Genomic DNA, 14,388 nt, shown 5'->3' with positions numbered 1-14,388 from the left:
ATTTGAGCGAAATTATGTAATTAGTTTGAGAATAACAAAATGCACAAAAGTCATAGTTTTTAAAAGAATTATTATGTATTTCAATGTCGCTTCAGAAAATGCGTACACACGATTTGAAATGTCAGTTTTAGATTTAGACTCATCAGTTGTCACGCCTTTCCATGTCGATTATGTTGACGTCGAAATGGCGCCTCAAAATGGTGAAGAATAAGAGACGAAATCCAGGATCGTTTAGTCTTTCGTGACTGGACACCGGCATGGGAAGGACAATCATGCGGTTGGCAATTCGAATCAGCCACGATTCAAAAAGGCCTTCGTTGACGACTGTTAAGTCCATTTGTTCGACGCGAGGATTTTCGACAGGAGCGGCGGGAGGATCAGGTGTAAAAACTTGGTCGCCAGTCGGTCGAGTTTGGATGGTGTGGCGGAAGTTCTGGAACGGTTGCTTGCAGGTTGGGCATTCCAGCTTTATTTTGCACCAGTCAATCAAGCATCGGAAACAAAAGACATGGCCGCAGTTTGGTGTCGATTTGTTGACGTGCGAACTCAGACAAATAGCACAAGTGCCGTCATCGTAGGTTATTAAGGGGCTTCGAAATTCTCCGTTATTCGCCATTTTTCGATCTGATTCGCAATTCACATATTTCGTTGGATTGGCTGTGCCGCTGTGCTCTTATATCATCTCAGTTGGTGTCGAGGCCTCTTGCAGACGGATTTTCGCGACATTTTTGTAATTTAGCGTTTAATGTTTTACTAGGATATCGGTTAATTTTGTTTCATCGACATCACATCATTAAAACCCACATATTTCAATATAGATAGATCTTTAATAAGTATTAAAGTAATTTAAAATTAACAAAGATTAGAGGCAGCTTATCACTTATCAGTGTGTACACACCGTTATTGGCCGTAAACATTTAAAGTCCCAATCAGATTTGTGATTGGCAGATGGCACTGGTTTCCACGTTTATTCACCCACCCACGCCACGTTTTCAAAATGAATTGAATAAGTACTTAAAAATTCACATTATGGTCAGTAAATTAAAGAATTTTATTTAAAAAAATATGTCGTATTCATCTAATCATTTTTTTAAAAATATGTATCACAGTTTGATTTGCAACACAGCTCTCGAGATTAGCGGTTGAATCTGAATTCAGCATACAGCACGAGGCACCTCATTGTCAGTATTGTTCGTCGACAGAGAAGGCTGTCCATTTTCGCGGGTTTTTTCTGTGTTGAAACTTGGATAGACCATTTGCTTTGGATATTTGGGCAATTTTGAGTAAGTTCTCCCTTTCTACTTTCTAGTATCATATTGTATTATTTGTTTGTATAAAAAATGAAGTAAAAGGAAAGTAAGAATAGTTAAAGTAGGAGTGTAGGAAGAGTAAGAGTAGTAGAGAATATAGCAAGAATAATGTGAAAAGGAATAATGAAATGGAGTAAACCTAGGCACATAGTAAAAGAGTGAATTTTTAGTCTTTTACCATGCAGATTTGAGATTTGGTTAATAATTTTGTGGTAATTCATGAAAATGAAAACATTATTATTAGAAGATTAAGACAATTTTGTATTTCAGATTCTCATCGAATGATAAATTTAACATTTTTGAACTGACATGCCAGCTACGTGTCTCAATTAAGGCCAGAGCATGCCCAGAATGTTGATGTTCAGTTGGTTATTCAGATAATTAAAGAACCATGTTCGGAAGTTGGTATCGTGATGCAATCTTTCGTGGGTTAACGGTGGCATCAGTAGCACAATGATCCTATTGGGAGTTCGAACAACCCACGTTTGATGCTCCTCTTGGTCCAGGAAAGTTATGTTGATAACCTCTGGCGTTGGCTGTTGGTCGGCAGGAACGAGAGGAGGATCGGGGGTGTAGATCTGCTCGCAAGTCGGTCGAATCTGGATGTCGTGACGAAAGTTCTGGAACGGTTGCTTACAAGTTGGACATTCAAGCTTTACCTTGCACCAGTCAATCAAGCATCGGAAACAAAAGACATGGCCGCAGTCCGGGGTCGCTTTGTTGACATGCGAACTCAGACAAATAGCACACGTACCGTCATCGTACTTCCGAACGTCGCTGGGACTGGTTTCTTCTTTAGTAGACATTGCTTTATTTGATTATCGTTTGTGGAATTTCAGGAATCCGTGTAAACTAATCTGTGAAACTTCATGACTAACCGAGCTCTTATATAGACAAGGACGATCCTGGAGCCTCCTGCAAGTGGTTTCCCAGGACATTTTTGTCGATTAACGTTGGAGTTTTTACTCATTTTCTGGTTAGTTTAACTGAATCAGCTTTAACTCATTAAAACCGACAATATTCAATTTATTTTACGTAGTTTACGATTAACGTAGTAATTTTAAATTCGGTAAACCGCCATCGTTAGGACTGCATGTCTGGATAATTTAGTTACTGGGTATTTCGTCTGATCAGTAGAGGGAGCTATTTTGAAATATTATTGTCTTCATCCGATTACGTGTGAGTTAATTTTGTGTACATCAAACCTTATTCTGCGCTTCTAAATAACAATGCAATGCGTGATAAAATGCAAACAATTTTCGGCTGAAATTTAATTCACTTAAAAAAAAATATCAAAGACATAACTAAGTCTAAGTCTAGATGTAGTTGTGCGCAATGGGGCACGTTTTAAGTTACTTGTGAGTACATTCATTATCTGTTGTTAATCATGATTTTTTATTGCTCTGCTCAATCTCAGTTGCCGACAACGAATTGAGGCCACCAACTTTCACCAAAAGTACTTAACGCACGTTTTCACGTCCTCTTCATGTATGGAAACGAGATAAGTATGTAAAATAAAGTGATTAAGTTAGAATAATTTTTTTCCTGATATTCAAGGCACAACCCTGGTATAAATGGTAGTGACGATACTCCCATATCGACGCAAAAAAAATGGCGAAATAAAGACTTCGCCTTAATCACATTTGACTAACTACCATTTCTGTATAATTGTCGACACAATACCTCTGTGCCGCTCCCCCACCGAGGAAATGAAAGTGAGTAAAAGGTTTGCCAAACACTATCATGTTCGATAGAACATTCACCCTAACATTAGGCTACACTGTACCATTAATCATTTCCTCTAAACTTCTAGAAACCTCCAACAACAACAAGATGGCCAGTTCTCTATAAGCATTTAAAACACCAGTGATATCTGCTTCAAACTGAAACCAGGTTCATCAGTTGTTCAGAATAAGTCGACCACAGAACAGCGCACAACGACAGGAAACAATGTTGCATCTTACCAAGTATCTGACGATTCTTTTGGTGATATCAGAGTTTACGCCATCTCTGACTGCAGAACCACTTCGTAATCAGACTGTTTGCGAAAGGTAAATCCTTTTACGAATACGAACTACTTAAGATTTTGTGCAACTGTTAAGCTCATGCAAGAATTAGCGTGTTTGCGTAAATTTCGTTAGAGCGTGCAAGCTAGAGATCTATTTATCTGCTTTACATTCTCTATCATCGTATAAGCTATTTCCGACCAACTATTGGAAGACCGTCAGCTCCCTGACGCTCTAAATATTACCCGTTAAATGTGAAAAACACAAGTGTGCATTAACGTGCATAATTAAAGTTGAATTAGATTATCGTTTAATTTTTGTCTGGCTTTTATGGAAATATGTTTCAGTACGAAATGCGTGTTACCAGACTGTTTATGCATGAGCACAAGCCCTCCAATGGGATTGAATCCGAAGGAAATTCCGCAAATAGTATTTCTCACGTTTGACGATGCCTTGAATTACTGGATGTATCCTACGTACCAAAAAATACTCGGAAACAGAACCAATCCCAACGGTAGGATATCCATTTCACGAATAGGAAATTTTAGTTTAATCTGATGAATATTAATACAGGCTGTAACATCGGCATGACATTTTTCGTATCTCACGAATCAGGAACTGGCAACACGACAAGCCAGAATGGAACAGACTATCGACTGGTTAACGAATTTTTCAACCGAGGCCACGAAATCGCATCCCACAGTGTCACGTATTAAGCATTTTATTATTCAGTTTCGTACGTTCTAGAATATTTTTATTTATTTATTTTTTTTGTACAGGCATAAAGCAGATTTTATATACTGGAAAAACACTTCCGTCGACTTCTGGGAAAGGGAGGCCGGACGTCAGAGAAAAATCATCAACACTTATGCCAATATTCCTTTTGATAAAATTCAGGTCAGTCCAATAAAATCTTTTATTATCGCACTATTGTAGGGTGGTATAAAACTTAATGTGCTACTATTTTTTTTTTACAGGGATTCCGTGCTCCTTACCTCCAGACAGGTGGAGACGCGACGTTCATCGCCCTGAACAATTTGGGAATGAATTTCGACTCATCGTTACCATCAATAACATTTAGTGATCCTCCCATTTGGCCGTATACATTGGATCACGGCATCACGCAGGTTCGATGGGTTATTTGATGTTCTAACACAGTTTCTTCTCGTTTTATATTTATGTCTTAACACTTTTTTATACGACAGGATTGTGTCATTTCCCCTTGTATCACAGGGAAATTCCCTGGTTTATGGGAAATCCCGTTGCTCGTTTTCCAAAACGGCAATAACGGTTCCATTTGCAGCATGCCCGATTTTTTCTGCTTCCCGTAAGAAACGTGTGGTGGTTTTATACGGTGTTATTGCTTTGTATTGACAACTTTACACGTTTTTCTTTTTTAAACTTTTGACAGACCGGACTCTAATCTGACCACTGCACAAATTTTTGACTACTTTATGTTTAACTTCCAGCGCTTTAACAAGACTCGCGCACCTTTTGGCATCTTTCAACATGTTTATTGGTTCCTTGACAGCCAGGCTGTTCTTGAGGGATTTCTTAAATTTCTAGACCATTTGGCGACTCTTGACTATGTATACATAGTCCCGGTCAGCAAGGTAACGTGTAAACTAGTCTGACTTAACAATCTGAATCTAATAGTTTAAATTTGATTACAATCTCAGGGCATAGAGTGGATAAAAAATCCTCAGACATTGGCGCAGATGAAGGAAAATGATATCTTTAGTTGTGATCCTTCTTCCGTCGATCAGGCACCATGTCCAGCACCACAAGTTTGCCATTACGTCGACAAATCCATTCCAGGAGGTAAACGAACCATGGGTTCTTGCGTTCCTTGTCCATTAAAATATCCTATGCTGGACACGTCCGACGAGCCCATCCCTCAAAGTAAGTTTGACACAGTTATCTTTTCTGTTTTCCCTTATTCTGATTTGTATCCGAATCTCCATTTTGTCGAATCAAACAGCTGAGACGACTCCGATTGAGAATCCGCATTATTTCGATTGCAAGGATAAACTTGACGGCAGCTACCAGAATCCAGCCTCTAACTGTTCCAGAACCTTCTTCGTGTGCTCCAACGGAAATACTTCTCTTTTCGTGAGTGTTTAAATATCCTAAAATTTATATTTAATTCCAATCAATATTAATAATTGCTTTTAAGTACTAATGGTTATTTTCTCCGTATTTTATAACACCAATCCGCAGACTTGTGCTCATCCGGAAACCATTTACCAACAAGATATTAAGGCTTGCGATTGGGCGTATAAATTCTCCGCTTGTAAATGATTTTGAAATTTTTATTTTGTGTTAGAATTAGTTTTTTGCACGGAGGAATTTACAACATCGTTGGCACTACATTGTTTAAAGTTATAAACATAATAATGTATTTATTGTGCTGCAGGTGTGCGCTGATTTAAATCTTTTTGAAATGACACGCAAACAAGCCAAAACCGGGATAACAGATAAAACTAAGCATCTTTTACAAGCGTGATTTAACAGCGGGGTTCATAATACGAATGATCGTGCCGTCACACATCCGAATACGTCCCAAAAAAAGCAATAAAATTTTACTTCAAAGGTAAAGCGAAACAGTTAGAAGAAACCCGTTATTGTATTTCGCCACGGGATACAAGTCTTGCAGTGTACGAATGAATTCACCTAAAAGTACTTTTCCTACTCACTATCATGTATTAATCACCACACCGTATGGACATGAAGCAAGACAAGATAACGTTTTTTAAGGTGCGTAAAGCAGCGTGAAGTATGCCACACTTGTGCATTAGTGATCTAAAATAAGGTTTAGCTATTAGTAGAGCCCAAGACAAACAAGATTTGTGCAGGATGTTTCGTCCTGTTAGCTTTCTGCCGATTCTTTTAGTAATGCTTAATGCATGGGAGATCACCCAATCGCTGAACGAAGAACCTGTTCTGACTAACTGTGACAGGTATTAATGGGAGCACACAATTCGGTTAACTAGCTTTAAGTGTATTGTGCAAGCGTCATGCTTATCTTTTGGTTTCCAATTCTTAGTCTGTTACATTGGTATTCTTAATCAAATTACTGGAAGTTTTAAAAGTCTGATTCGTGTATTATTCTTGTTACTACTACTTACTAATAACAAAGTGTTTTAGTACGAAATGCGTGTTGCCCGACTGTTTATGCATGAGCTCAAGCCCTCCAATGGGATTGTTTCCGGAGGAGATTCCTCAAATGGTTTTCATCACGTTTGACGACGCTATCGGCGACTGGATGTATCCTACGTACGCAAAGATATTTGGCAACAGAACCAATCCCAATGGTACTTAAATAGTGTTATGGCAATCTTATTTCTAAAAATTAACCAAAAATTATACCATTTGCAGGCTGTGACATTGGTATGACATTTTACGTAACTCACGAAGGAACCAACTATCGATTGGTTAACGAATTTTTTAATAGAGGCAACGAAATCGCATCGCACACTGTCACGTAAGAGAATAAATTATTTTCCGAAAAATGCACATAAAACCTTTTTTTTTTTTCTAGACATAAAAATGAATATTCGTATTGGATGAATACTTCAATTGACTTTTGGAAAATGGAGGCCGGTCGTCAAATAAACATCATTAACACTTACAGCAATGTCCCTCTTGATAAAATCCAGGTTTTACACAAAAATTAATAGCATTGATACAATTTCAAAACTATTATTGCTTCATCAATTTAGGGATTCCGAGCTCCGTATCTACAAACAGGTGGTGATGCAACTTTTACCGCCTTACAAAGTTTGGGCATGAATTTTGACTCGTCGTTGCCATCGATAAAATTCATGGATCCACCCATATGGCCGTTCACAATGGACTTCGGCATCACGCATGTTCGACATTTTGTTTTAACTATTCATTCAACTTAAGCCGATGGATAAATTTTGTTGTTGTTCGTACTTTACAGGATTGCGTGATACCTCCCTGTGGAAACGGAACACATCCTGGTTTTTGGGATGTACCCATGGTTGCATTGCAAAGCGGTCAGAATGGTTCGGTATGCAGTATGGCTGATTCCTGTTTGAAGTAATAAACCTAAACTAATGTGTAATTTTAAATCTTGGTGCGATTAAATAAAATTAATTTTATTCTAGATCAGGAAATCTGACCGTTCAAGAGGTTTTTGATTATTTCATGTTCAACTTTGAACGCTATAACAAAACTCGGGCGCCTTTCGGTATCTATCAACACATTTACTGGATTGTAAACGAAGCGGCTGTTCTCGAAGGATTCGTAAAATTTCTTGACTATTTGACGTCCCTGGACTATGTTTACATCATTCCCGTCAGCAAGGTAAAGTGTAAAAAAGGGTCTTACATTAAACAGTAATTTAAGAAACTGTATTTGTTAAACAAAATATACAGGGAATAGAATGGATGAGGAATCCCATGACATTGGAACAGATGAAAGTAAACAACCCCTTTAGTTGCGATCCTTCCTCCATCGAACAGGCGCCATGTCCAGAACCGCAAGTTTGTTACTACAACGAATCCGTTCCAGGAGGTCAACGAAGCATGGGGTCTTGTGTCCCTTGTCCTGTTGAATATCCATGGCTGGAGGATCAATCCGTCTCCACTACTCCCGTCTCCACTACTCCCGTCTCCACTACTCCCGTCTCCACTACTCCCGTCTCCACTACTCCCTTTTCTCAGTCCGCTGCTGCGCTAAAACAGCCCGAGGTCATAGCGGTCATTTCGTCAATTTTGACCATTTTTGGTTGGTGGATTCTCTAAAACTATCGAATGTTTCCAAAATTAGTATCGATAATTTCATTGGCCCAAGTTACTATGGCGCTGTAATCAAAGTTAGATAACAGACTGTGTCGGAGTAAAGAACTGTGTCTGACTTTTGTGTTGCTAGCTATCGTTAATCTTATAATCAGTGGTGCAATCAAACTCATCCATAGTTGTGTGCAATGTTTTCCATAAAAAATCTGGCAATTCTCTTAATGTTTTTAAATTTTTAATGTTACTCATTCGCTAACACTAGAACAAACCAATGGTTGTGACAGGTGAGAAAACACGCAATACTAATCACCGAATTTCTAAAATCTGAAGGGATTTACAAAACTACTAAAATAACTTTAACGGTTTCAGTACAACATGCATACTACCAGATTGTTTTTGCATGAGCACAACTCCTCCGATGGGCCTCAATCCGGAAGAGATTCCGCAAATGGTATTCATGACGTTCGACGATGCTGTGAGTAACTGGATGTACCCTACCTACGAAAAAATATTTGGCAACAGAACTAATCCCAACGGTATTACAACTTTATAGTAAAAAATAACTGCAGTTAACTAATACTTGATCCGTAGGATGCGACATTGGTATGACTTTTTTCGTAACCCACTTGGGGGGGACAAACTATCAGTTAGTCAACGAATTTTTCAACAGGGGCCATGAAATAGCATCTCACAGTGTGAGGTATAACACATTCCAAATGTTTTAAAATTGAAAATTAAACCATGCAATATGTTACAGTCATAAAGACGATTATCCGTATTGGATGAATAATTCCATTGCATTTTGGGAAAGAGAGGCCGGCCGTCAGAGAGAAATCATAACCACTTATAGCAATATTCCTATAGATCAAATCCAGGTAATGTATTTAATACAACTTCGTATGATGACACTACAACCACCACGTATAACATGTTAACGGGCCAATTTTTGAAAATGGAACAGGGCTTTCGTACTCCATACTTACAGACAGGTGGTGACGCAACTTTCACCGCCCTGCAAAATTTGGGGATAAATTTCGATTCATCGTTATCGACCAAAAATTTTATGGATCCCCCCATATGGCCATTTACAATGGATTACGGTGTTACTCACGTTCGTTTATATTTAATTACCCCCATTTCACTTGAGAAAAAATTAGTCTTGAGTTTTCCCTAAAGGACTTGTTGCCTGTATTCTTTGATTGCAGGAATGCATGGTACCTCCATGCAGTGTTGAAACACATCCTGGTCTATGGGATATCCCCGTCATTAATTTTCAAAGCGGTGAAAATGGTACCGTGTGCAACACGCCGGATTTTCTCTGTTTCCCGTATGTTATTCCATAACTGGTCAATTTAGCCTGGGATAATTTTAGTAGCATTGAATTTCTAATGACAGATCTTATGCCAATCTAACAGCTTCGGAAGTTTTTGACTTCTTTATGTTCAACTACGAGCGCTATAACAAAACTAGATCACCTTTTGGTATTTATCAACACATTTATTGGCTCGCCAACAGCCAGGATGTCCTGCAAGGATTCTTACAATTCATCGACTTTTTGCTAGGCCTTGACCATGTTTATTTCGTCCCAGTAAGCAAGGTAAATGTTCATAAGCGCCATATTACATTCACTACAGTTTAACATGTCCCCTTTTATTTATTCGATAATTCAGGGAATAGAGTGGATTAGACACCCCCTGACGTTAGCGCAAATGGTGAACAACGACGTTTTTGGTTGTGATCCTTCGTCCAACAATCGGGAGCCAGTGCCGTGCCCAGAGCCACAAGTTTGTTATTACCCTGAATCTGTTCCAGGAGGCGAACAAAACATGGGATCTTGTGTGCCTTGTCCTTCCGAATATCCTTGGCTGGACGTATAGGCGACGTAAACCTTAAAAAACTAATGATCGTTTCGCGCTCCAATTCTAATGCAATTGTTAGTCTTGACTTTGCTGTCTTTCCAGCCAACGCACAGAATATATCTTGCCGTTAGTTTAGAATTGTAAAATAATATGTTGTTCATTACACAGTTACTGTGAAAACCGCTACACTACTTCAACAGACCATGGCAACAGCGTGGTAACGGGGACATACGATTGTTGATGGGAATTCCAAATTCTGTACTTGGCGCGCATTATTCACGCCAGTTAACAGAGCGTAGTTCTCTCAGTTGCCGCTAGTGTGTTGTGGCCAACACGCCCACCGCCGTCTGATCTTATTCCGATCTTGACGTTTAGTCATCGACATTAATTTTTAATCTGCCCAGTCTTAGCCATTCATATTATTGTTAATAGTGATAACCCCATTTACTCATCAGAAACCATGGTATGAAATTTCAGTTGTGTTGTATTCTTGTCCAACTAATTGCATTAGTTCCCAACTTCGCGTATTGGCGAACGTTAGAACTTGTTGAAACGTTATGCTTCAACTGTTAGTCCAATTATATAATTCAGACTTTCAATGTTTTGCTCACAGGAAAATTCCAATAATCATTTAGATGTGGAGAAAAAGTCAGAAAGATCTGAAACTGTTGACTTGAATGACAACACTCTTCAAGTTGACATATCAGATGCACTCAGTGAAAGAGAAAAGGTTAAATTTACTGTCCACACAAAGGTATGCTGAACTATTAGTAATTATTAAGTCAACTAATCTAAACAAAGACATTTTTACAGACTACTCTGAAAGATTTTGTCAAGCAGGATTTTTCTGTTGTTCGCCAACATGAAGAGTTCATTTGGCTACATGATCGTTTTGAGGAAAATGAGTCATATGCTGGATATATTGTGAGTTGAAATAGTTCCACAGTAAACATTAAAACAGTTCAATAACCTGAAATATAATGTTTCTTTCCTGTAATAGATCCCACCACCACCCCCCAGACCAGACTTTGATAGTTCTAGGGAGAAGTTGCAGAAACTTGGAGAAGGAGAGGGTTCAATGACGGCAGAGGAATTCAAAAAAATGAAGCAAGAGCTAGAAGCGTAATACCTCAGTTTCGAATGAACTTGAAACTCTTTCCTAATCTTTTTTTTGTTTGTAATTTCTAGAGAGTACTTGGCCACATTCAAAAAAACAGTTGCTATGCATGAAGTTTTCTTATGCAGACTGGCGAATCATCCCATATTCAGAGCTGATACGAACTTTCGTGTTTTTCTTGAATACGAACAAGATGTAATGAACGAGTAGACCTTGCCAATCAATTTCAGAAACAACTCTAAATAATGCGTTTGAATGTTCACAGTTGTCCGTACGAGGAAAAAACAAAAAGGAGAAACTGGAAACATTCCTTCGATCGTTTTCTAAAACGACTGACGAGATATTGCTTGGGTCTACACAAAAGGACGTTGACGAGTTTTTCGACAAGGAAAAGAACTTTCTCTTAGACTATCATTCACTGTTAAAAGATGCAACCCTTAGGGCTGACAAAATGACCAAAGCTCATAAAGGTACGTATTTGTTAGAAAAGTTGTCGAGTTTGGCAGGATTATTAATTTTTGTTTGGACTAGACGTGGCGGATCACTTTATCAAAATCTCCTCGTGCTTGCTGGAAATGGCTACGGCCGACACAAATCAGTTGGAGCGTTTTGCCACGAAATCTGCTGATATCTTTGAAAAGGCCAGGGTATGACTTATTCAACTACTTGGTTGCGTGACTTCGTTTAAATCTTTTTTTTTTTTATTATTATTATTTATATATCTATCTGCTGAGTAGAAGATTGAAAATAGAGTCTCAACTGATGAAGATCTGAAACTTTCCGACACGCTACGCTATTACATGCGCGATACGACGGCGGCGAAAAATTTATTATATCGCCGCCTACGTTGTTTGGCCGACTACGAGGCTGCTAATCGGGCCCTAGAGAAGGCCCGAGCCAAGAATAAAGACGTCCATGCGGTAAGTGTTTCAAATCTGAATTGCTTTTACCGTTTTAAACCAGTTCGTTTATAACATGTGCAATCAAGCTTACTCCTGTTATCTGTCATAACACACACTAACCTTTTTTCGTCTTGTTTTTTAACGCTGCGTTGTTATCAAAAGGCTTTAGAGGTGGCAGACGTAAGTAGGCTTTGGGGCAATATTTGTTAGGCTTAGTATCAAATTCCAAGGGTTCGAACTGTGCGTCCTAATTTTAGTAACTATTGGATTTTCATTAGGCCGAATGGTCCCAGCATCAAGCGTGCGAGAAATTTGAACAAATGTCCGCCAAAGGGAAAGAAGGTATTGTCGGCTTTAAAACAAAACCTGTTTGGCAATGTAATGCGGGTTCAATTATCATCGCTCTAGGCTGACGTTTGTCTGTTTTTCTTGTTTTCGCCACTTGTAGAATTGATGGATTTCAAAGTGCGGAGGGTTGCCGCTATCAAAAAGAACCTCGTCGAGCTATGCGAACTGGAATTGAAACACGCGAACGTAATGAAAAACATTTTAATTTTGTCCTCAATCTTTGAAAAAAAAAAACAATTCTTAATCGAACCAAAATCGTTGCAGACTCACTCTCAGCTGTTAAAAGCCAGTATCGCCGCCCTAAGAGAAGAGCTCTGAAGTGAAGATGATTCCGATCTTCGCCTTTTCGTTGCGTTTCATCCCCCCCAATAAAGTACGAAGAATCCAACGAGAAAACTCGCGATCAAGATTCCAAAATCGTTTTTTTTTTGTCTGCTCCGTAATGCCCCCGACTCCAATATCTCTCCCCCCCTACTCTCCTCCAGTTTGATTGATGCGTTCACGCCGGTGGTTTCTATTCGTCGCTGTTCGTTGCCTTATAAATGATTCGGAGCGAATTTGTTATCATTTCTGTACGGCGGATCGTGTATCGCCCTACAATCTTGTCCTTTACGTTTCGTCTCCAGTGTCACCTGTGTCTCCGTTCTTTCTCCCCCTCCCATCTTTTTTTTTCTTCGCTGGTAGACTCCCCAATGTTTGTGACTTGTTTCGCTTCTGTTTTTTCCCCCAAAACTTCATGTTCATATTATTGTTGAATATAAGCCAAAGTTGATTGTAAAAAAACTAAAACTAAACGTTGAGAGGTGAGGTGGGAGATTACGGTTTAGATTAATATTTCATCAGAGAAAATTAAGGTCAACCTACTGTTTAGTTACATTGCGGCCCGGGACTATCTTCTTCCCACCACAACGCTAATTCCTTTATCTATCTCTCGCGTTTCATGACACGGTTGAGCCCTTTGCACCTGAGCGTAAGACCTCGACGTACCGAGTCGTCCCAACTTTTGAGAGTTATTTTAAAATTAGACAAAATTCGACTAGAGCGAATAAAGCGAAAATAAAAGGCGATGATTCAAACAGCGGAGAAAGTTGGTTGAACAAATACGAGACACTAGCTGTAACAAAAAAAGAGGGCGCTTGTGTCTGTGTGTCTGGCTTCAGAGATTTCCGTCGACCCAAAGTAACTTTTGCCAAGGTAACATAACGCTAGAAACAGAGAAAGAGAGAGAGAATGAACAAAAATTGGGATCAAGTAGAATGGAGGAGAGAGAAAATCAAAAAGAATGAGCTTGAATATTGCGCAACCCGACGCTCCGTTCCGCCCGGCAGAAAGAGAGAGAGAGAGGGAATTCTCTCTAGTCATCTATTAGCAGCAGCAGCATTGCCCCGGACGTGGCGACGAATAAATTCGACCGGTCTAGATTTTCAAATTATGATATATGTATTTTTTAAATCGCTCCCGACGAGATGCTACTCGGTGAACGCGTGATGCGGTATCCTCCGGTTCTGAAATATCCGTTGTTTCAGTTTTCCTTTTTGCGTACATTATGAAAGCTAAAAAATCGAAACCTGAATTTTGTTTTTTAGGTCTAACGCAGACTCGTACGTGAACGGCAGGAAAACCTTAGAAAGAAAGCGGGACAAAGGCTGTGTGTGGACATGGGTAATCTTTTATCGAGACGGGACCGACTTAATCAAGGTGCCAGTTGAGGAGAGGGGAATGGGATGCAGCTTTTGGATATTTTTTTTTTTGCTCTCCAATTTTGTCAGTTTTTATTTTGGTTGTTGCTCTCTTGGTATAGAAGTTTCTTTAACGAAACCGAATCTAACCAGAATTCCCGTGTCCCCAATTTTCTTCATCGCCGCAAAACAAGATAGCCTTCCACCAACAACAGCCAACTTGTCCGGCAACAACTCTTGACATGACTGGCTGAGTAAAGAATAAGAAGAATGAATAAAGAATATAGAAAGAAAGAAAAAAAAAACCTTGGTTGTCATTCGTGTTCTATCATTTTTGGGTTAGAACAAGAATGATGACGCAATATTTTTTCCCTTGGCTGTTGCTTATAACTGCTGCGGGT

At 39.2% G+C, this 14,388-nt stretch overlaps 3 protein-coding genes across 8 annotated transcripts; all 3 read left to right on the top strand.

Annotated features, from left to right (window-relative positions):
- Positions 1–1,167: 1,167 nt before the first annotated feature.
- On the top strand, positions 1,168–8,200 carry LOC124315302 (chitin deacetylase 8-like). 6 transcript variants are annotated; one of them, XM_046780883.1, is made up of 14 exons: positions 1,168–1,283; positions 2,204–2,286; positions 2,728–2,798; positions 2,868–3,025; positions 3,124–3,361; positions 3,664–3,830; positions 3,890–4,025; positions 4,096–4,213; positions 4,294–4,443; positions 4,522–4,643; positions 4,728–4,929; positions 4,996–5,218; positions 5,298–5,428; positions 5,537–5,731. In XM_046780883.1, the coding sequence occupies exons 5-14, from the start codon at positions 3,261–3,263 to the stop codon at positions 5,615–5,617; spliced, it is 1,431 nt and encodes a 476-aa protein (XP_046636839.1). In that variant the 5' UTR covers positions 1,168–1,283; positions 2,204–2,286; positions 2,728–2,798; positions 2,868–3,025; positions 3,124–3,260; the 3' UTR covers positions 5,618–5,731. The 6 variants fall into 6 exon arrangements, with proteins under 6 accessions (XP_046636839.1, XP_046636838.1, XP_046636841.1 ...); XM_046780882.1 differs by lacking the exon at positions 2,204–2,286; XM_046780885.1 differs by lacking the exon at positions 2,204–2,286 and having other exon boundaries at positions 2,868–3,036.
- A 66-nt stretch (positions 8,201–8,266) lies between these two features.
- Positions 8,267–10,121, top strand: LOC124315432 (chitin deacetylase 1-like). The gene is made up of 8 exons (XM_046781104.1): positions 8,267–8,366; positions 8,452–8,618; positions 8,674–8,782; positions 8,840–8,957; positions 9,044–9,193; positions 9,288–9,409; positions 9,478–9,679; positions 9,753–10,121. The coding sequence occupies exons 2-8, from the start codon at positions 8,483–8,485 to the stop codon at positions 9,957–9,959; spliced, it is 1,044 nt and encodes a 347-aa protein (XP_046637060.1). The 5' UTR covers positions 8,267–8,366; positions 8,452–8,482; the 3' UTR covers positions 9,960–10,121.
- Positions 10,122–10,261: 140 nt separating this feature from the next.
- LOC124315426 (sorting nexin-6-like) lies at positions 10,262–12,302 on the top strand. Its single transcript, XM_046781099.1, has 9 exons — positions 10,262–10,404; positions 10,555–10,695; positions 10,755–10,865; positions 10,942–11,063; positions 11,130–11,253; positions 11,324–11,528; positions 11,590–11,705; positions 11,796–11,978; positions 12,123–12,302. Exons 1-9 carry the CDS (start codon positions 10,402–10,404, stop codon positions 12,168–12,170), a joined length of 1,053 nt encoding a protein of 350 aa, XP_046637055.1. The 5' UTR covers positions 10,262–10,401; the 3' UTR covers positions 12,171–12,302.
- The last annotated feature ends 2,086 nt before the right edge of the window (positions 12,303–14,388 follow it).

Source organism: Daphnia pulicaria, chromosome 11 (assembly GCF_021234035.1).
Source record: "Daphnia pulicaria isolate SC F1-1A chromosome 11, SC_F0-13Bv2, whole genome shotgun sequence".
In the NCBI taxonomy this organism is placed as follows: domain Eukaryota; kingdom Metazoa; phylum Arthropoda; class Branchiopoda; order Diplostraca; family Daphniidae; genus Daphnia; species Daphnia pulicaria.
Note: the sequence above shows the minus strand (reverse complement) of the source record. Positions and strands in the feature narration are given on the sequence as shown.